General features: G+C 37.3%; 1 protein-coding gene across 10 annotated transcripts in view; it reads left to right on the top strand.

Moving 5' to 3' along the window:
• Window positions 1-22,785, top strand: part of HNRNPC (heterogeneous nuclear ribonucleoprotein C) — a 45,599-nt gene extending 22,814 nt beyond the window's left edge. For 7 of the 10 annotated variants that reach the window (XM_025296032.2, XM_025296030.3, XM_025296031.3 and 4 more), the window contains 7 exons: window positions 1,715-1,992; window positions 4,193-4,307; window positions 5,104-5,151; window positions 20,720-20,880; window positions 21,421-21,534; window positions 21,777-21,937; window positions 22,037-22,785. In XM_025296032.2, coding sequence (XP_025151817.1) covers window positions 1,752-1,992; window positions 4,193-4,307; window positions 5,104-5,151; window positions 20,720-20,880; window positions 21,421-21,534; window positions 21,777-21,937; window positions 22,037-22,120 — 924 coding nt within the window. In that variant the 5' untranslated portion in view covers window positions 1,715-1,751 and the 3' untranslated portion in view covers window positions 22,121-22,785. The remainder of the gene's footprint in view (window positions 1-1,714; window positions 1,993-4,192; window positions 4,308-5,103; window positions 5,152-20,719; window positions 20,881-21,420; window positions 21,535-21,776; window positions 21,938-22,036) is intronic. The other 3 variants (XM_025296039.3, XM_025296038.3, XM_025296037.3) reach the window with 3 other exon arrangements.
• Window positions 22,786-23,144: the final 359 nt, after the last annotated feature.

The following is a 23,144-nucleotide window of genomic DNA, read 5'->3' as shown; positions in this document are numbered from 1 at the left end:
GTTTCTGTTTTGATTCCTCTTGGAGTTCTAAGGCTTTTTGGTGTTCCTGCTTAAGTTGAAAGGCTGTTAGTGGTTCTGAGTAGCCACTGTTAGGTTAATTTTTGCTGCTTAGTGTCAAAAAAATTGTAAAGATACAATTTAAAAACTCCAATAAAGGCAGGCTGTTTCCTGAATTTCAGAAAGCTAGGAGCTTTAAAGTTTTAGACTCAGTATGTATGTGAAAAGACAAGGTATTTGAAGGGTCAGAATGGTAGTGGTCATGTGTAAATGTTATACCATCTGTTTTTTTTTTACATGTATATAAGACCTTTACATAATCCAAAAGAACTAGTTTGTCATTATCTTCTTGAGGATTGGAAAGTTATGGCAGCCCACTCCAGTACCCTTGCCTGGAAAATCCCATGGGCGGAGGAGCCTGGTAGGCTGAGTCCATGGGGTCACAAAGGGTCGGACGCGACTGAGCGACTTCACTTTCACTTTTCACTTTCATGCATTGGAGAAGGAAATGGCAGCCCACTCCAGTGTTCTTGCCTGGAGAATCCCAGGGACAGGGGAGCCTGGTGGGCTGCAGTCTATGGGGTCTCACAGAGTCGGACACGACTAAAGCGATTTAGCAGCAGCAGCAGCAGCAGACACTGCTATTCAGTACCTTTCAAAAGGTTAAATGGGAAACAACCTTAAGAATGTTACTCTAAATCTAGGGTAGATCCATCTTAAGCCCTGTTTAACTTTGGTGGTTGGAGTGGGAAGGTGCAGTAGATGAAAAGCTGATAGAAAAAGAATATCAAAACATCTTGCACTTTAAAAGACCTAAAATGATTTCATGAATCTCCACATAGTTACAGACTATGCCTCTGTAACATATAAAAATAATTTTTGTTTTGAAATGGTCTCAGCAAAGTTGTGTTTTCTTCCTTACTGCTGCTGGTTCTTTTTAGATTAAGGCAGTGTTCTACCTTCTAGTTTTATCATCATCACCATCCAGCATTATTAAATGTCCTAGCTATATTTTGTACTGTTTTCACATAAAGAATCATAACGTTCTGTAAAAATGGTATTGATATTTAAGTATCTGTTGGATGCTATAAATCAATCAAAGTACCTGGAAATGGTTATTTCCAGAGTGAATGAGTTGGTTCTATTTATTGCCTTCATATAATAAAGTTAATTAAACTTGAAGGGCAGAGTGTCACTTGTCCACATTCATCTAGCTAAAGAATAGTTTGTGGGCAGAAACTGTAGTTCTTTATGTGGCAATGAGTGAGACTCAATAAAAGCAACATGCAAAAAGGTGGAGTTATTGATAGATGGCAAGGGATGGTTCGATTAGCATGACTGGGACAGTGAAAAACAGAAATTTATGGTAGATTAGGTTCTGATTTGCTTGAGGAATTTTAAATAAACAGTGAAGTCACTTGGGATTAATAATTTCCAAGAGGATTGTGTGTATTATGTGAAGAGGAATTTTCCCCCCTTGAAGTGATAGTCTAGCAGGAATATATTACAGAAGAGGAGGTTGAATTTCTATAAGGATATATATTCATGGGCTCAAGTCTCTGAATACTAATAAACTTGATACTGTGAGATCCATTTTGTTTAAGTTGACTGATAACTGTAGGTAGAATGGTTCAAAATAAGAGTAGAACAGGTTTTTACCAAGGATTATTTTGTTTTTAGCATCTTTTCACCTGAATGCATTTTTTTCCCCTCTCAGTTTTTCAGCTTTGTGAGGCACCGTATCATCAAAGACAATGGCCAGCAATGTTACCAACAAGACGGATCCTCGCTCCATGAACTCGCGTGTATTCATTGGGAATCTCAATACCCTTGTGGTCAAGAAATCTGACGTGGAGGCAATCTTCTCAAAATACGGCAAAATCGTGGGTTGCTCTGTTCATAAGGGCTTTGCCTTCGTTCAGTATGTTAATGAGAGAAATGCCCGGGCTGCTGTGGCAGGAGAGGATGGCAGAATGATTGCTGGCCAGGTTTTAGGTAAGATCTGTGTTGAATTAATTTTTCATTGATTATGTAATTCAGATCTGGAAGTAGTTCTGTTCATGTTTTCTTTCTCTTTCTCTCCCTCTCCATAAAGCTGTTAGTCAGAGAGGTGTTGTGCGTGTTACGTCTGACATCAGCCTAATAATAAAAATCAGGTTTATAGGTCTAAAGAGAATTTTAGACCTATAAAATCTTAGCATTTGGTGTAGTAGAGACTGGATAACCCTTAGTTGGCAGTCTTGAGTAAAGTAGGAGAGAGAGGAACAATATTTCATAAGGTACTTTTGCTGCCTAAAATGTGTGTCATTTTGAACACAGTCGACTGGGTGAAGACAACAGAGCTTAGTCATGTGCTCTAGAATCAGATGTATGTTAGGGCCTTACAACTATGTGTTGGGCAGCCTACATAGCTTTTCTTTGTTAAAATAATTGTGTGTGTGCGTGCATGCGCTACCTCAGTTTATTATCTATTACTGAAGGTAATACTACTATGTGGTTATCAAGAGAATTTAGATAACATGAGAGGATTAATTGAGGTGATTCATAATAAAAGGTTGTCTTATTTTAGTTCCCCAGTAGGGTTCGCCTCTGATCTAGCATGTTGAAATTTTTGAGAAATGAGATCCGAGCTCTATTCAGAAAATTTATATTCTAAACTTGAGATCTCATTACATATGTTTCAGTCCTTTGCAAATTGTTGTTTGAAACTCGAGATATCTCATCTTTGGCCAGTGGATAGATCACCTTTAAGTTGGTTCCTGTGTCCTTGAGACCTTACTCGGGATATTACATTTCTTCCTTGCTTACTGCACCACAGGATATTCTGGGTCATCTGTGTATCTTATAAAGAGTGTTGGCTCCTTTTAATGGGAGTTATTTGGAAACTCACTCCCTGTATACCAGGAGTGTTGATTGAATGTTAATTGCATCTTGTTAGTTTCAGTGGGCAGAATAGGGGACACTTAGGTTTTTAAGAAAACAAAACGTCAGATTTTTATGTGCGCATTGTGCCACAGCCTCAAGCAGTCATATCTCTGTTTTTATCAAAATTATTCGATTTTGGATATTGACTTAATACAGTTTTCCCTTGATGGAATAATACATGTTTGAACTGCATGGATTCACATCTACATGGATTTTTTTTTTAAATGTGTATTAACATTACTACAAGAACATTGGTAGAATCCCAGTGCAAAACCACAGATAATGGAGGGCCAACTGTAAATTTATATGCAGATTTTCCACTATACAGAGGGTCAGGGCCCTAACTCCCACGTTGTCCAAGTGTCAACTGTACTATAGTTTAGAATATCCTGAAATAATTCTATGAGGTTGTAAAATCAGTTGGATACACAGTGTAGTTAATCTTGTTACTACATTTTTTAAACTGCTTTAAAAAAGTCTACCTTTAGTTTTACAAAATCTTACAATTCCAGAGTCAAAACTGTAAAAGTAGGGTTGTTATAAACATTAATTACTAAAAATTAGAAATGAGTTTAGTGAACTAAGAACTCTGAAGATTATTCATAAATGTAATGGTGTTTAGCAGATAAGACAATGTACTTAAAAGTCTTTTTCCAGTGGTCACTTGATGAACTGAGTTTTGGAGAGCTGGCTAGCTTTTATTTAATTGTTTTTTGAGAAATTGTCTCATCTATTAAAATATTTGGGGGAACATGAATTCTTTGATAGGTAGTGGGTGGCATGGTGAGCGACTGGGCAGTTTGGCATAGGTGTTTTAAAAATTATGTTGTATATGGAAACTAGAATTGTTTTCTTTCGATTCTTTCCCTTTTCTTGGAGTGTGTGCATGCATATAAAGATTGTTTACTTATAAGCAGTTCACTGTACAGTGTTTATTTTTTAATGCAACTTTTCAGCTTATCCTATTTGTAAGGAGAATAAAAATCCCCAGTTTCTCATTGAGGTGTTCAAGTCTAGGGTAAAAGGTACTAAAGGTACTTCATGTGTTTTGCATTTCTGTTTTGTTGGTACAGAACAGAGGACAAAGAAATGGAGGATTAAGTCCTAACCTTGTAAAAAAAATCTTGAGCATATTTTATATAACAAGGAAAGATAAGATACATCATTTGACTTTTGTTAATTATATGGCCTTGTACACTCTAGAAAGGTGCAGTTTGAGACACCTCCCTCCCAACAGAGTTGTCATTAAAGTTTTTTTTTCCTCCACCAGATATTAATCTGGCTGCAGAGCCAAAAGTGAACCGAGGAAAAGCAGGTGTGAAACGATCTGCAGCGGAGATGTACGGGTCAGTACCAGAACACCCTTCTCCGTCCCCTCTACTCAGGTCCGGAACTTTATTATTTATAACTGCATTGTGTCCATCAGTGGGCATCTTCTCTATCTGTTTTCTGGATGTGGGGAGGGTTAATTGTAGTATGTTTTATGTATGTGAAAGGACTGCTTTATTAATTTTGTGTTAATATACTTCATTTTACCCCATTTCCCAGAAAGTTGTTGGAATTCCTGAGATTTTTTACTATTAAAGAGTAGTTTGTTATTTAAAGTGTTAGTTGCTCAGTTGTGTCTGACTCTCTTGCAACCCCATGGACTGTAGCCTGTTGGGCTCCTCTGTCCATGGGATTTCCCAGACAAGAATAGTGAAGTGTGTTGCCATTGCCTTCTCCAGGGAATCTTCCTGACCCAGGGATCAAACCCGGGTCTCCTGCATTGCCAGCAGATTGCTTACTATCTGAGCCACCAGGGAAGCCCTACTAGTATAAATTAAATTCCTTCAAAAGGAGTTACTTAGCTTCTGAGAAGCTGGGGAGGGAGTAAGAAAGGGAAAGAGGATGACATAAGAATGTTTAATTTACTATTGTGTTCTTCCATATTCTTATTTTAGCTCTTATGTGTTGGCATTTTAGCAATCTTATGGCTAAATTTGTAGTTTGGCCACTGTATGTCCAGTGGCCTAAAGTGGTTGGAATTTAGTGATCTGTTGCTTAATGATTGGGCATTAGTCCATGCTAATCTTGTTGATCTATTTGTTGGGTTGGTTTAGGGTGGGTTTTTTTTTTTTTTTTTCCCATCTGCTGTTGTCAACAGCTCCAAATTAATCCTCTTTGGTATTTGTTTTTCAGCTCATCTTTTGACTTGGACTATGACTTTCAACGAGATTATTACGACAGGTATGTTTAAGATGTTTTCTCTTCCAATTAGAGGCTGTCTAGTGAGAATCATTTATTTTTCTATTTTGTGGTAATGTTCTATTTTGTAGTAATGAATAACAAACATGTTTTCAAATAAAGCCCTCTCTTTTCTGTCAGAACATAATGAAAAAAAAGTGTGTGTGTTGTTCAGTCGTGTTTGACTCTTTGCAGCCCCATGGACTGTAGCCATCCAGGCTCCTCTGTCCATGGAATTCTCCAGTCAAGAATACTGACTGGAATGGGTTGCCATTCCCTTCTCCAGGGGATCTTCCTCATCCAGGGTCTAACCCAGGTCTTTCGCATTGCAGGCAGATTCTTTACTACCAGGAAGCCTAATGGAAAAATAACTTCTGCAGATCATTAGAGTTAGACTAGATAAGGGTGATTTTTTTTGTTGTTGATTTTATAGAATCAGTTTATATATATATTGACAGGGCATATGGAGACATGACAGGGCAAATGTCCAATATTTTCTGGACTAACACTTTTTCTTGACAAGTCAGTTTTTTGTTTTAATTTGTGCCACATAAATGTAAGGACTGACTTGCCTAATAAATGGAATTTAGCAGTCTCATGTTCTCTATTATTTTTTTTGCATATTAGCTACTTAGATTTGCATTCTAGAAGATTACAGCAAAACTATTAAAAAAAGATTCCTTAAAATTTCAGTAATCTGCTTTAAGCTAACCAACCAATGCAGAATAGGATACAATAAGCATAGGTAATGAATTTACAATGCAGTATTGTAGATTGAAGATGATGATACAGTTCTAAAGGCAGAGGGGTTGGAATAATGGTTTCTTAGGCCTCCAGAATAGCATTTATATTTGAAAAATCATGAGAAAGTGATATAGATGCATCATCTCATTCTAAGTAAGTTTGGGAAAGGTTGTTTTAAGTGATGAATTTTGAAATTGAGTAAAAGAGACAGCAAGGAATAATGAAAACAGTGAGATGTTTACAGAAATACCTTCATATGTCTTACCACTGCTATTTGGTCTTAAAAATTGGTAACAACACCACTGTTGGCCTCACTAGTTTTTCCAGAGCAAGAGAATACCTTTAGTTGTTAATCTGTATTGCTTGATATTATAGAGTGACAGTGAAAAGTAATGTTTTTGACCTTCCATTCTAAACGTGGCCAATAAAAAAAGATTTCTGATGACTGAGTAACCAAATAGTGGCTTAATAAAGAGCTCATTCAAATATATACTGGGGTCTAGTAGGGAAAACAAGCATGTTTACTTAAGAATGGAAAAACCTAGGAAAATGGTAGTAAGTTTTCTCAGAAGTCATCCTGAAGATACTTTATTCACAAGGTTAAGATATTTATTATCCTTAGTAACATCATAAATTAACTTTTAGATTCTTTAAAAGAAGATAGGAAATTGGCTCTGAGATGTGCTGAAAGCTCTGTGTCCTGTTATATAAATGGGGGTTAAATTAGTCTGCTTAGTCACACGGTTAAGAACATGAAATTCACATGAATATTTTAAGACATACATTTGGCATTTCTACTGCCTATTGTTACATTAGGGCAGCAGCTGATAGAGGAATCCAAAGGCTTAGTCACTTAGCAGAAAGGATTATGACCAGAGTCATATATCACTTCAGTTTTCTTATCCCTAAAATGATAATGCCTACTAATAGAGTTGTTATGAAGGCTAAGGAAATGTGGGCAAAGGTTGCATTATGTATAACCCTCAAATACTATTATGCTTCAGTTAATCAAGAATTAATCTTGGGTTTCCCTGGTGGTTGGGTGGTACCTGCCAATGCAGGAAACACAGGTTCAGTGCCTGGTCTGGGAAGATCCCACATGCTGCAGCATTAACACTGACATACATTATTGCTTCTGCATAAATTGTTGACTCCCTTCATATCAAAATGAAGGGAATCATGGACACCCCACCATTCCTTTCCACAAAATCTAACATCTCTAGCATGCAGTTCCTTATGTGACAGAAGTCTAAACTAATGCATAGTGAAATACATTTTAATTTATATAAGAAAGTAGTATATCAGTGTAAGTTAAAGACTGCTTTTATAAGCATAATGACATTTTATAACCATAATGACAATACCACTTATACTTAAGATAGGAAGATTCCTTAATCATCCAAGTTTTCCAGACTTGATTTTGCAGGTTGTATTTAATGTTGTTTAGCATGTTAACCTGTCCTCTGTATTTCCTCTGAACTAGTGGGGTAGATTTGGAGTCTAGTTCAGATTCAGGTTGTTTTCTTCTTTTCTTTTCTTTTTTTGACATAGGGGAGGTCGGAGAGGATACCCGAGTATTTCATTAAAGGTTATGCAATTTAATCATCATTACCCTGACTTTTGTCAGAAACTTTAGGAACGTAAGCATTAGGTGTTTCTTGAGGAGATACATTTTTGATATCAGGGAGTAGGTGATTAATGATATTTTGTTAGGGGAATTAGAGTGATTTTTATTTTTGCTTGGGTTTTCATGGGTTTTGATGCACAAATTCCAAAGATTGTAAATACTTTTCATACTGGAGAATGATCAAACGTTAAAATTTGAGTCACTTATATATTAATATATGCTATCTCTGAGGAGGCAACAGAGGATTGGATTCTATAGTCTTAATGCAAATTACTTTTTCATAAATTATGTAAATTAGGCCTGTCATTTTACTTGTTCTTAAGGCCATTTCTGATATAATATGTGTTGGTAGTTCTTAAGTGAATTTAACATAAATTACCAACATGTGTGAAACTATCATTTTAGGTATTTGTTAGTTACTCAGATACACTGTCAGCTCTTTCAAATGGGCTATAAACTGTCATACATAGTTTATAATTACTCAAAGATTTGTTAACACATTTTTTCTGGTAGGAAGACAAGCCCCAAAGTAGCTTTCTGATTTAGGGTGACTACTCATGGTAGGGGCTGGTGGGCATGCTCAGTCCTGACTCTTTTCACCCCATAGACTATCCTGCCAGGCTCCTCTGTCCATGGGATTTCCCATGCAAAGAATACTGGAGTGGGTTGCCATCTCTTCCTCCAAGGGATCTTCCCATCTCTCGTCTCCTGCATCTCCTGCATTGCAGGCAGATTCTTTACCCCCTGAGCCATTGGGGAAGCCTTCATGGTGGAGGAGGATCTCCGCATCAGTTACCTTGATGTTGAAAGTCTTACAACCTGTAAGCTGACAGAGATCCATTTCCACTTGTATCCTGTTGAGTCTTGTTGCTTCTAGGGAAATTGTTGCTAGAGTAGTTGCTGTTGGTGGACTTCTTGTGTGAAGCAGTTCCTTTGAGTGATTTTTCTTTCAAATGCTTAAATGAATTTCTTTTAATTTCTCTTTCCATATAGATATTTAGTCATTCACTTTTGATATTAATGCCGATTAGAAGGCAGATTGTTCCTTTGTGCCAGAAGTGCTATAATAAAAATAATTGGTTACATTGTTGGAAATAGGCATTAAAGCTTTAATTTTTGTTGTAGCACAGGGAACTCTACTTAAATATAAAAACATAGCCATTTTTAGGAAAAGCTTTTAGATGGACTCTTTGTAGTAGCCCTGCTTTTCTTTCCCTTATAATCACCCAGGAAAATACTCTGGAATTACAGAGTTGTAATGATGCAGAAGTTTGTGAGAATGTTAAAACTCATTAAGTTGTACGTACTCAAAGGGTTTATATTGGTTTGGTATGTGAATTATGTCAATTTAAATAAAAGAAATAGCACTCAGTTATGACAATGGAATAGTTCTTTCTCAGTCATTCTTCTGTAAAGAACTTTGGAACACAAGAAAAATCACATGCTTACTTAGATTTGATAATAGGCTGTGATATGATAGCTGAGACTTGGCAAACACCTGTTAAGCAGGTTCAGAAGGACCCTGATTTAGTTCAGTGGTCTTTGAGGACTTTATAATAAATAACTTGTCAGAAGTTGCACATGTTATTTGGATACCAGTGTCAACAGTGCATAAGGGACTGAACTGTGAAGTTGTTCCACTAGAGATTTTTCAGAGTGCTGTTATTATGGCACATAAAAGTACATTAAGTATTGCTAGTATACCATGAAAGGAGGAGGGAAGCAAGTCTACAAGCAGATCAAATGTGGCACATTTATGATTAGCACTATGTTATACAGTGAAGAAAGTGCTGTGAAATTAATTGGCTGCTGTGTGTTCTGCTTTATACTGGATTGTCCCATAGAAAGATGAATTGTGTGCCCTTGGGGGAAGTGTGAGTTCCCTTGTTAAAATTTAAAGAGCTCCAGGTTGTTTCACAAAGGGCAATATTTGTACCTGCCTTTGATATTAAGCAGGAGGTTTTTAGACAGGGTGAGGATACAGGGTTATGAATATTCCTAGCATATTTGGGGAAGCAGCCAGCTGTGATTGGAAAGAACACATTAAATAGTTGTGTCCTATTAGCAGTGATACCTTATTAACAACCCCATAACTAGAAAAGAGAAACTGGAGGGGGAAGGACATTTACATTTACATTTGTAAATGTTGGAATGTGGAGAAATTTCTGAGGTAAACTAATCTTGGCATGATGTATTGGGTCACAGTTACCAGAGCAGGTGCTTTCTGGGGCTAAAATAATAAGTTGGGATGAGACTTTTATTTTTATGAAGAGAATTATGCCATTAAAGGTGTAATCTTTTGCTAAGTGACAGGTCTGTGAAAGGTTTGAGTTCTTAGAATTTGGGGAAATAAGCAATTCTGTTGATACTATCTTTTCCAATAAGATACGCTTACAGAAAGTAGAGAAAAGAAATTGAAGTGGGGGAATCGCCATTGAAATGCAAGACAAATGAAAGATGGTAACAACCATCATAATTGTTAAACTAATACCTGAGCCCTTATTTTGTTCTGCTGCTAAGTCGCTTCAGTCGTGTCCGACTCTGTGCGACCCCATAGACGGCAGCCCAGCAGGCTCCCTCGTCCCTGGGATTCTCCAGGCAAGAACACTGGAGTGGGTTGCCATTTCCTTCTCCAATGGGTGAAAGCGAAAAGTGAAAGTGAAGTTGCTCAGTCGTGTCCGACTATTAGCAACCCCATGGACTGCAGCCTACCAGGCCCCTCTGTCCATGGGACTTTCCAGGCAAGAGTACTGGAGTGGGGTGCCATTGCCTTCTCCCTATTTTGTTCTAGGCAAACAATATTTTAGGTTTTAAATTAGTCAAAAAATACAGTATATGGATTTGAGGTGCCAACGCCCTTATTGGTGTTAGAGGAGCTGTCTTCTTGGCTCCCTCCTTTTCTTTCAATTTTCTGATATTCCTGAGCATCACTGGATCTGAGAGAGAGAGAAGTTTTGGACGTGTGTACAAAAGAAGAGTACGTGAAACATTCACGTTTTGGAGAATTGAGTGAGATCATCTGCTTGGAAAGGCATGTGATTCAGAGAACCAGAGAGTTCTTGGCTACTTGGGAAAGCTGAGAAATGTTTCTTTAGTTGACAGTTAAGATCTTCATTTTAGGCAAAGGGTGAGAATTTTAATTTGCTAATAGCCCTTCTGTTTGTTTCTTATGGGAAACTAAACATGTAGCTCTCAGATTTTAGATTAATGCGTAGATTTGTATGATTACGCTTTGAGCATAAATGTGATACTGTTTGACTTGAATTTGTGTCCTGGACTCTTGTTGAGAAAGTGGGAGATATTTATTTGAAGGGGAAGCTTTTGCATCCATATCAGAGAATCTGTTTTGTGGCTCTGAATTAAGTGGTGTTCTGGGTATATTATTACCTAACCCATAGGTGACCTCTGCTGTTTTAGGACTCTCCATTCAGATATGCTTTGTCAAGCTCCTTGATGTTAATTTTTTCTTTTAAAACCTAGTTTAAAGTATACAGTTCAATATATATATTCAGAATGTGCCTATGACCATGATATAATTTTAGAACATGTTATCACTCTAAAAATAAACAACTTACTAGCAGTCATTCCCTATTCTATTATCCCCAGGCCTAGCAACCACTTTCTATATTGTCCTTTTAGTTACTAAATCGTGACTGTTTTACAACCCCATGGACTATACCCATCAGGCTCCTCTGTCCATGGGATTTCCCAGGCAAGAATACTGGAGTCGGTTGCCATTTCCTTCTCCAGGGGATCTTCCTGACCAAGGGATTCTCGTCTCCTGCATTGGCAGGTGGATTCTTTACCACTGAGCCACCAGGAAGGCTGCCTTTCTGTCTGTAGCTTTGCTTATTTTGGACATTTCATGTCAGTGGAATCATGAGGTATGTCTTTTGTGACCCCTTTCTTCCATGTTTTTTTTCCAACAGTTAACCCATGTTACGCTCTGTGTCAGTACTTCATTCCTTTTATTACTACTGCAGTATGTTTATCCATTCATCAGTTGGTAGATTTTTGAAATGTTTTCCATATTTTGAATAATGCTGCTCTGAGCACTGATATACACATCTTGCCTGGGCATATGTTTTCATTTCTCTTGGGTATGTATCTAGGAGTAGAATTGCTGAGTCTTAGAATAGTTCTTTAACTTTGGGGGAAACTGCCATACTGTCTTCCAAAGCAGCTGTAGCATTTTACTTTCCCATTAGCCATGTATGGCATGTATTTCTTTGCCAACAAAGGTGCGTCTAGTCAAGGCTGTGGTTTTTCCAGTAGTCATGTATAGATGTGAGAGTTGGACTGTAAAGCAAGCTGAGTGCCGAAGAATTGATGCTTTTGAACTATAGTGTTGGAGAACACTCGAGAGTCCCTTGGACTGCAAGGAGATCCCACCAGTCCATCTTAAAGGAAATCAGTCCTGAATGTTCATTGGAAGGACTGATGTTGAAGTGGGAACTCCAATACTTTGGCCACCTGATGCGAAGAACTGACTCATTTGAAAAGACCCTGATGCTGGGAAAGATTGAAGGTGGGAGAAGGGGACGACAGAGGATGAGATGGTTGGATGGCATCACCGACTCAATGGACATGAGTTTGAGTAAATTCCAGGAGTTGGTGATGGACAGGGAGGCCTGGAGTGCTGCAGTCCATGATGTTGCAAAGAATCAGACACGACTGAGCAACTGAACTGAACTGAGCCATGTATGAGTTTTTTAATTTATTCATGTCCTTGCCAACATCTGTTATGTTGTGTCTTTGTTATTTAAGCTATTCTATTGTGAGGATTATCTTTTTGTGGTTCTTATTTGTATTTTCTTAAAAGCTGATGTTTAGTTTTCATGTGCTAATTGGTTGTTTCTCTTTGGAGAAATGTATTCAGACAGATTCTGTGGCCAGTTTTATATTGGGAAAAGCTTTTTCATATATTTTTGGTATAAGACTCTGGATACGGTAACTGATACTATCATTTTTGAAGTTTATCACTCTTAGTTTTTTTTTCTTTTAAATATCATAGAATTCTAGACTCTTTGGAAATTATATATAGAAAGTAAGTAGACGTCTGGAAGGAACAAATTAGAACAATGCTGTCTAGTAGAACTGTGTGATGAGGTCAGTATTCTGTATCTGCACTTTTGGTGTCATAGACGGCCACATATGGAAAATGTGGCTAATGTAACTGCAGAACTGAATTTTAAATTTGTTTTAAATAAGCACATGTGCCTAGTTACTACTTGATTTGATAGTACAGATCTTAGAGTGCTACAGACTTTGTCGTAAGTATAAGAAAGAAAAGGACCAAGGGCTGCTCTTCAGAAGTTAGGGAACCCAGACTAGTTTTAGAACCAGCTGGCAATGTTGAAAGAATATCCAGGAAACTAATGTTATTTTTCAAAGGGGGGGGGGATATCCTTTTGATAAATAGGATAAGATTATATTTTGATGCAAGGACTTACCTGGTGGCTCAGATGTAGAGAGTCTGCCCTGCAATGCAGGAGATCTGGGTTCAATCCCTGGGTCAGAAAGATCCCCTGGAGAAGGAAATAGCAACCCACTCCAGTATCCTTGCCTATAAAATCCCATGGAAGTAGGAGCCTGGCAGGCTGCAGTCCATGGGGTCACAAAGAGTTGGACACGACTGAGCATGTAACACATACTTTGATATCTTCTTAAACTATAATCAGAGGAACAAGAAATGAAGTCTACCAAATAGAATTTGACTTGTTTAGGTGGATAAACTTCTTTTCCAGGACTTTTATTTTACAGGGATAAGTATCTTATTACTATGAGATAGAATAGTTTAGCAAGAGGAACAGATTGATAAAGTACAAAATTTATACTAGCAGGAGCTCGTCAATGGAAAATTTTGATGTCCTTACAGGAAGCATGGCATAATAGTCTTAAATTTTATACATTGTAGGCACAAGATCTTATTTTTATATTGTTATCAATAGTTTGAAAAAGGATTCAATTTTGTGGTTAAATTAGTATTGAACTTTTTTCAATAATAAACTAATTTTCTTAGGGCAAAACTCCCAGTAGTTTTTATAAAACTAGAAAAAGGGGAGCTGAATCCTACTGGCTTTCCAGCTAAACAATAGATTGGTTTGTTATTTGTTGTGGATAATGTGACTTGTGATAAATTCTTTCCTATAGGCCAGTTTAGAAAAATTTATGTTCTCAATATTTGTTAAGATCTTACTATGAAATATTGTGGGTCACAGGTACTAGTGGAAAATAGATGGCCTCAGAGAAGATGGACAGGTTGAACACATACAGAGCATGTTAAGATACTGTGTATCTTTAGTTTTTACTCTGAATGGGAGGATGGCCATTGGGGATAGTTGAACAGAAAGGATCTTATTTTTTTTATTATTTTAACTAGACTATTGTGAAAGGGGCTGATGGAATTATGCAGACAGTCATTTGGGGAAGGACCAGGGAGGTGACAGTGGGAGTGCTGAATAGTGGTTGTATTTGAAGCTAGTGCAGACATACATTTCTTCCAGACTTTTGTGAGGGCTGAGAGAAATCACTGATGTCACCAAAGTTTTGGCTAGGAATTTATAGGAACAGTGATGGGGAAAGAACATAGAAGGAACAAAGGTTTGGGGTGAATATAACAGTTGAGTTCTGGCTGTGTTAAATAAGCTCCTTATTAGACATCCACTTTGAGAGATGTTAATTAGGCCAGTAGCAGGTGTGGAGTTCATTGGGGTCAAGGGTAGGTTTTCATAATGGAGCGGGCACAAGACTTTATAAAGCGATTCAAGAGAGAATGGAAAGACAAATTGTGGAGACATCATGTTGTTTAGTCGTTAAGTCGTGTCCAACTCTTGAGACGCCATGTACCTGCCAGGCTCCTCTGTCCATGGGATTTCCCAGGCAAGAATACTCAAGTGGGTTGCTATTTCTTTTTCTAGGGGATCTTCCTGACCTAGGGATTGTCCTCTCTATTGGCAAGCGTATTTATTCTTTTCCACTGAGCTACCAGGAAAGCAGACATATCATACAAAACTTAAATTTTACTCTCTTGGATGTACGGTTTCTACCTGCACAGCCATGTATTTACCAGTGCAGTCAAGATATAATTCCATACCTCCCAAAAATTTGCCATGAAGCTTTCTTGTAGTCAACTCCTTCCTCCACTGTGTCCCCTGGTGATCACAAACCTGTTTTCACAGACGACTCCTTTAAAGAAATTTTACTGTAAGTGAGAGAGGTATACTCTGACCTGGCTTGACAACATGAGAATTTAATAATGAGTGGTCCTACGTGTTTCTAAGTTACTGTGTATAAACAGTATTTTTCATAAATGTTGTTCATTCGCTCAGTTGCTGTGACCGGATGGCCTGAAGCTAGGCTTCCCTGTCCTTCACTATCTCCCAGAGTTTGCTCATACTCAGGTGCATTGAGTCGATGATGCCATCCAACTATCTCATCTTCTCTCGCCCTCTTCTCCTGCTCCCAGTCTTTTCCAGCATCAGTGTCTTTTCCAATAAGTTGGCTCTTCACCTCAGCTGGCCAAAGTATTGGAACTTCAGCGTCAGTCCTTTGAATATTCATGATTGGTTTCCTTTAGGATTGACTGGTTTGATCTCCTTTTGTAGTTTTCGCCTTTTTAAAAAAATTAAAATTGGACCACACTGACAGTTGAAGACATTATCTTTTGGAAAGATCCAAAGTGATATTTGGGAGTGTTTATTGAGTACATCATGACAATTGAGTATTAGTGTAATTCTTTGAAAATTGAGCAGACTTGAAAAGATTTCCATCACATGGATGGAAAGTTTTATAAACAGTTTAAAAGTTATTTTTCCTAATACTGTTTTGGATCTAGTCCTGTTTCAAAGGACTCAAAGCAATCCAGTAATCACCCAGATTATTGTAGGTAAATTTTCAAATTGCCCTCCCATGAAACATAGTTTTAGATTAACATAGATTACCAGTGAATCCATGAAGAAAATTCAATATAGTGGCTTAACTTAAGCGGCTTTTCATATTTTAATGAAATGTGTCGTTGACTTCGCAAGAGTACCTCTAAATACTAGTATCACTACTACTTTTCAAAAGAAGATTACAGAGCCAATTATTGATTGCTTTCATTGATTCTACAAATACAGAGGTTATTGATTCCTGCTCTTTGTAAGTATCAGTGTGTGTAGTGTTCCACAGCTTTGATCACTGTTCTTTGCGCAAGGTACAGAGATACTGATAAACGTTTATTTTTCTGTTTTTGTTTTGTTTTGTTTTGTTTTTCTGTTTTTTTTTTTTTTTTTTTTTTTTTTCTTTAGCTGAAAAAAAGTTAAAATTTGATGTTTTGGTGCCCTTATATATTGAATGAATCCTGCACAGCAGACCTGTTTATCATTAAGTCCCTTAATCATTTAGTTGAGCAGTACTGGCTGTTTTTAATTTTAACTGTTGTACAGAGAAGCTGTATCCTTAATGGACCAAAAGAGCAGTTTAAAGAAAGTTAAGGACCATAAAGTGCAACTGTGTAAATTTACATTAGTAATTGACACTCTGCCTTATGTTATCAAAACAAGTGTTTATAGTCATATCCAGTTTGGTGTCTCCCAGACTAATCAAGGGAACATTTGTGGAGGGGTGCCTACAAATAACAGTTAGAAATTGTTTCTTAATTTAGAAATAAAACACAAATTATAATAATTTCACTAGTGGATTTATTTTAAAGGTCAACAGGGTAAATTTCACATCATGAAAACGGGGTTTGAGGGTGAATATTGATACATCATAGCTTTATTTTAATATAAAACTGAACTAAACATGTTACATAGGCATGGGGGGAGAGTTTCCCTAGTAACTCAGACTGTAAAGAATGTGGGAAACCTGGCTTTGATCCCTGGCTTGGGAAGATCTCCTGGAGTAGGAAATGGCAACTTACTCCAGTATTCTTGCCTGGAGAATTCCATGGACAGAGAATCCTGGCAGACTGTATATAGTCTATATTGCAAAGAGTTGCAAAGAGTCGGACATGACCGAGTGACTAATACTTCATAGTCATTTTTAGCACTTTTCCCTTAGGTAATTAAAGGCAACAGTCTACTCATTCATAAAATAAAACTTTGAGATTAAAAAAAAATATGTACTATTAAAATTTTATTATGGTAAATTTTAAAATTTTTTGGTTCCTAAATTATGTGTTTAAAAGAATTTTATACCATAGTCTTCAGTAATAAGTTTAAGATAATTTCATTGTGTTAATTACTAAAAAGCAATTTTTAAGACATAAAGTCTACTGAGGGTATTGTGCTGTCAATCCAGTCTAGTGAACAATTTGGTAATTTTCTTTAAAAAGATCAGAAGACAGTTAAGTAAATCATTCAAATAAGGTTTTTCAGATGGTTTTCTAAAGAGTATAATATTCAAAGATGCCAATTACTGAAGGCCTTGATTTTTTAATAATTTTATTTATTTTTAACTGTTAGATTTCACTTGCAGCACGTGGAATCTTTGCTTGTGGCACGTGGGCTCTGTAGTTGCAGCCTGTGGCCTTTTAGTTCCCTGACCAGGGACTTGAGCCCACATGCGCTGCATTGGAAGGCAGATTCTTAACCACCAGGGAAGTCTGGAAGACTTTGATTCTGAACAGTTCCTTTAATTCTGGTATTCATGAGTAGTTGATAACTCTGCTCATCTAGTGTACTACTGCTCATCCATACAAGGCCAGATAGATAAATGTTGTAAAACTCCTTTTCTTTGTAGAAAATCTGTACAGCATAATGTTAGGTAAGGGGTGTGTTGTGAAGGTTTACTTTGGATGATATATTGGGAAACTCAAAATTGAAGTTGTGTAAGTTGTAGATTGTTGTAAACTGAAGCATTCACAGAATTTTAGCAGACAGTTGGAGGGAGTGTCTGACATCCAAAAGCCTCAAAATATAGTAGCCTATAAAATCTGACCCTTTTCTAGGAAAATCAAAGATAATCAGGAAGAAACTCATCTTGAGATTTTTATGTTGCAGATGAATAATGTAGTGGGAGAAAAAATATTTCCTAGCCCTTGAATGAAATTATAATGAGATTGTGTGTTTAAACTGAATTTGATGAGTCAGTATTGTAAGGGGGGTGGAAATCTTAATTGATTGGCCTAAATCTGTCCAGTTTTTAGGACCAGAAGCAGTTATGGTTCATTAAGTAAACATTCTGGAGAATATAGGTTTTTGCCAATACTTTATTCTAGTTGTTTCTACTTTGATAGTAGTTAAGATGTATTACTAATCAGGTTTTCTGAGGCCAGAGGTCACTGTGTTACATTCAGTCATTGAAGAAGCTTGCCTTTGAATGCCTGTACATTTAATAAAGGCCTTGTAATGCTCATGTTTTAGCTTGGAGATCAGGGTAGAGGGGTTTTGTTCTGTTTTGTTTGTCTTATCTGTTAGATTATTGGCTAATGCGTGTCCAGAAGTGTATTGATTTATTTAAAATGATATTTTAGTTGCCTTTTTGACTAGATTTTATACCAACACTTAGTGTCCAGGTTCTGAACTCAATGGAGTCACAGTTCTCTTAAGTGTTCAATGCTTGTTCTCTAGTAACAATTTAACTTTCATGAAGACTTTTTAATGGCTTGGGCTTTATAATTAGAGAATTCAGCTCTTTCATTACCTGCTGTGATTTACTGTATAACTTTCTTGTGGGGGAAGTGGTTACTTAGTTTGTACCTGGTTCTTGAAGCTATTATAGGAAGCTTCCTGTTATCTATTCTATAACCAAAAATGATTATCTCAGTAGGTGTGGTTTTTCTCTTCCTGTTTTCTCTTTCTCATGTTTTCACATTGATGAGCTTTGGCATCTTATAAGGCATGGTCTACTTAAACTTCCTTGGAGGAATGTTTGTGAGTTTTTTGAGAGCCCATTTTTGCTTAAGCAGCAGTTAAGTTCTGTGACCCTAAAAGCCCTTCAGCATAACCAGTTGATCATTTTTCTTCAGAGAACTAAACCATTTGACTTCGTGTTCATGATACTATTACATAAATCGAAAATATACATTGTTTCTTCATTTTTGTTACAGCGGTATATACCCTGGTAAGATGAAGTAGTATGGTTCAAAAAAGAAATTACAGTGCCTTAGAGCCTAGGGAATCTGGAATGGCTAGTTCATTGGTTTGGAGACTGATGCTGTGAGTGAGTGGGTTGGAAGGTAGGTTAGATCTCTTAAATCCAGCAGGGCTCAGGCATGAGCTGTTTCATGCCTAAAAGGTGCGGTGACTCACTTTTTTACTCCCAGAAATTGTACAGAGTATCACAAAGCAAGGTAGTTTCTGAACACTGATATTTTATAGTTTCTGGATCATTATACTTTGGAAAATTTGAGGCCAAAAGACAAAACAGCTTTATGTAAAAATGGAAGAAAGTAGTTACAATAAATAGTTACCAAGTGGCTCTTTTGGTAATCCCATAAATGGATTAAAACTGACAAACAGATCGGTTAATACTCTTCTACTGAGAAAGAAACCTCTGCAGAAGCATGAGCCTACTTTCTGAATCATAGGATCTTAAATTTTCTTATTTCCTAGGATTCAAACTTCCTTATTGGAACTTGAAACAAGGCATGACTGTTTTAATAATCAACCTTACCAAGGGTTGATTCTTTGGCAGAATGGGAAATCAGTAACTACTGTGTTTCAAGAGGAAAGGTATAGGGTGGTCGGTACTAAAATCTTCAGGATTAATAGTAAGTTATTCCCTCACTTATTTGGTAGTACGCACATATTCTTAAATTAGGAAAATGTTACTGTCATACCTACTTGACTTGTTAAACAGAATAGAAACATTTTTATATTTTTAAGGTTGAGCAGAAGAAAGAATTGTCTGTGAGACTGCAGAATCAATGTTCTCACTTCCAGGATTGGAGACTGTTACAAATTCAGAGAAAACTAGCCACTGATGAGGTGTATAAGTGGGAGACGCATCACATTATATAAGGGTTTTAAAATTTCAACACTTTGAAGTTAGGCAGGGGAACAGTTGGTGGATTGTTCCTTGGCCTTGGAGTCCATAGCTAAAATGGTTCAGAACTAGAATTACTAGTTTTTTTTCCTACTGGTACGTCTTAACTTATGCCCTACAGGCTTTTGTTAAAAGAACAACATGGAATAAAAAGACTTTCTGGAACTAATGTACTTGTGGGAAGGTTTTTGTTGTATTTTTTTCTCTTTACAAATGTAACCACCAATACCATGCTATCACTTTGGTATATCTTTAGCAGTCATGGGAATACTTACTTAGTGGAAGCAGCAGTTGAAAAATCTGTAATTTTTGAGAGCTAAATGTGTGCTGGGCAATGAATTTAGGCACTAGTGAATGGTGAACAAGATAGACAATATCCTCTGTTGGAGCTTTGAGTGGCTGCTGCTGCTAAGTCGATTCAGTCGTGTCCAACTCTGTGTGACCCCATAGACGGCAGCCCACCAGGCTCCCCCATCCCTGGGATTCTCCAGGCAAGAATACTGGCGTGGGTTGCCATTTCCTTCTCCAGTGCATGAAAGTGAAAAGTGAAAGTGAAGTCGCTCAGTCGTGTCTGACCCTCAGCGACCTCATGGACCGTGCCCTCCAGGCTTCTCCATCCATGGGTTTTTCCAGGCAGGCGTACTGGAGTCGGGTGCCATTGCCTTCTCTTTGAGTGGAGCTTATGCTAAATGTTGTTAGAATTGATAGTGGTATGTACATCCAGCTAACACATAGGAAATGCCTGTTACTGTAGGCCAAAAGCAGTTAATCATGGAAGTTTTATATGGTTCAATCTAATACTATAACTAGTGATAATTATTTGTATGCTTCTGTGGGTGAAAATGCCAGGGATTTAGCTAATAATAGCACTGTTTGCAAAGTTGGTTAATTTTAGTCATTTGTGAGTACTTTATTTGCTTATAATATTGTAGCACATATATGAAAGGAATAAGATCAAAGGCAAAAGCTATTCATTGTAAAAAGTAAGGTTCTATCAGTAATGCCATTGTACACAGGAACCTTTATGGCCAGAGCTTAATGCAACCATTGTGTGTATGTGTGCAGTTGCAGTATTAAAAGGAATAAATTGGCCTTTTGAATGAAATTAACTTAGCAAAAAGAAGTAATTGCTAGACGATTGACAGTAATATATCATTTTATAAGGGTACAGTTGTTGGACTCTTCCAGACTTAGTTGTGAAGAAATTGTTTTCCTTTTATCCAATAGGATGTACAGTTACCCAGCACGTGTTCCTCCTCCTCCTCCTATTGCTCGGGCTGTAGTGCCCTCAAAACGCCAGCGTGTATCAGGAAACACCTCACGAAGGGGCAAAAGTGGCTTCAATTCTAAGAGTGGACAGCGGGGATCTTCTTCTAAGTCTGGAAAGTGTAAGTATTACTGCAGCTTTCTGGTTCTGATATTTCTCGTATGTTGAAATTTCAGAGATCAACACAATTAATAATATTCAAAACTTTTATCTTTGTACAAATAACTTTGTGTAATCAAATAATGGAAGATGAGAAAATAGTGATTAAGGGGCCAGCTCTAGTCAGCCTTCTGTCCTTAAGGCCTTGGTAATTTGAAAAAGTCATTAGATTTTAAGGAGTTGCAACACCCATTCAGTGTATAAAATAATGTTGCTAAAACTAGAAAATGCTTTAAAATAGAATTGAGGGTTTTTTTTTAGCAGGCTTACAAAAGTAATAATGCTGCTGCTAAGGGAATAGAGTCATTAGATTCAGTTTTCATCTAATAATCAAAAGGTCAGTGACCGCCCCCCCCATTACTATAACAATCTGGTATAGGCTCCATTTATCTCCAAGGATCTCATGTTGACTACTATTGTATAGTCTAGAGGGGGAATGTGTTTGGTTATCTGGTAGCTTCTGGTACATTTGATTTTAATCTAGGTTTTTGTTTGTATTAAGTGAAAGGAGATGACCTTCAGACCATTAAGAAGGAGTTAACCCAGATAAAACAAAAAGTGGATTCTTTACTGGAAAGCCTGGAAAAAATTGAAAAGGAACAGAGCAAACAAGGAGGTAAGTGGTCCTGTTACTTGTTGGGTGTACAGTAGAGTTAGTTACCTAAGCTAGTTGCAAGTACATGTTGAAATAGTGGGGTATAAAGCAATTGAATATGAAACTTGTGGAATTTGAATTGGGAAGGGCATTTTGTGGGAGGATTTAGATTTGTGCTGCAGTTCTATGATCTGTTAGTGGGGATTGTCTACATCCTGTGGACATTACTTGCCCCTAGACAGACTTGTCCTTCTCATCCCCAGTAGAGATGAAGAATGATAAGTCAGAAGAGGAGCAGAGCAGCAGCTCCCTGAAGAAAGATGAGACTAATGTGAAGATGGAGTCTGAGGGGGGTGCAGATGACTCTGCTGAGGAGGGGGACCTACTGGATGATGATGATAATGAAGATCGGGGGGATGACCAGGTGAAAACCACGGGAAAGGAAAGAAAGAGGTGGTGGAGGGGGGATCAGGGACCCATGGAGTGCCTCTAACTCCATCCTATTTGTGTCTGTTTCTCACAGCTGGAGTTGATCAAGGATGATGAAAAAGAGGCTGAGGAAGGAGAGGATGACAGAGACAGCGCCAATGGCGAGGATGACTCTTAAGCACATAGCGGGGTTTAGAAATCTTGTCCCATTATTTCTTTACCTAGGCGCTTGTCTAAGATCAAAATTTTCACCAGATCCTCTCCCCTAGTATCTTCAGCACATGCTCACTGTTCTCCCCATCCTTGTCCTTCCCATGTTCATTAATTCATATTGCCCTGCGCCTAGTCCCATTTTCACTTCCTTTGACCCTCCTAGTAGTTACGTTAAGTCTTACCCTGTAATTTTGCTTTTAATTTTGATACCTCTTTATGACTTAACAATAAAAAGGATGTATGGTTTTTATCAACTGTCTCCAAAATAATCTCTTGTTACACAGGGAGTACAGTTTTTCCCATTCATACAATAGTTGCTTCCCTAACTACAAAGGCAGTCTCATTAGTTGAGTAGAACCTGAGAGCAGCTTTGAGTTAGAGGTATGTGTGTTATACCCCACATAAGAGTGCTGTGTGGGGCTGTTCAACACCAATGTAACAATGTATTTTTGTGAATGAGAGTTGGCATGTTAAATGCATCCTCTAGAAAAATAACTAGTGTAATAGTCTTAAGATTTGTTTTCTAAAGTTGATACTGTGGGTTATTTTTGTGAACAGCCTGATGTTTGGGACCTTTTTTCTCAAAATAAACAAGACCTTATTAAACCAGGAATTTGGAGAAAAAATAAATACCCTGATTTTTTTATTTTTGTATTTTATAATTGTTTACTTCAAATTCTTTGTTTCACAGCAGCCTTCACAAAACCCCTAGAATATACTAGATATATTTATCTTTGAGTCGTAATTATTATGCATACCAACATACACTTCAACTTAGGTTTCATTGGGGTGGGTGTTGAATCAACGAGACAAGTAACTTGGATTGAAGTGGAGATGTGTTTGCAAAAATGGCTTTTAATGCCTAATGAAAAAGTTGGGGAACTTCCTTAAGCCTTTTTGTCAATGTTTTGTGATCCAGTTGGCACCTTTTTTGATATTTTTGTTGAGTGCTGAATTCTTTCATCCTTAAGTAGAAGAGGTTCAAACAT

Source organism: Bubalus bubalis, chromosome 11, assembly GCF_019923935.1.
Source record: "Bubalus bubalis isolate 160015118507 breed Murrah chromosome 11, NDDB_SH_1, whole genome shotgun sequence".
Lineage (NCBI taxonomy): Eukaryota > Metazoa > Chordata > Mammalia > Artiodactyla > Bovidae > Bubalus > Bubalus bubalis.
This window is presented reverse-complemented; position numbering and strand designations above follow the sequence as displayed.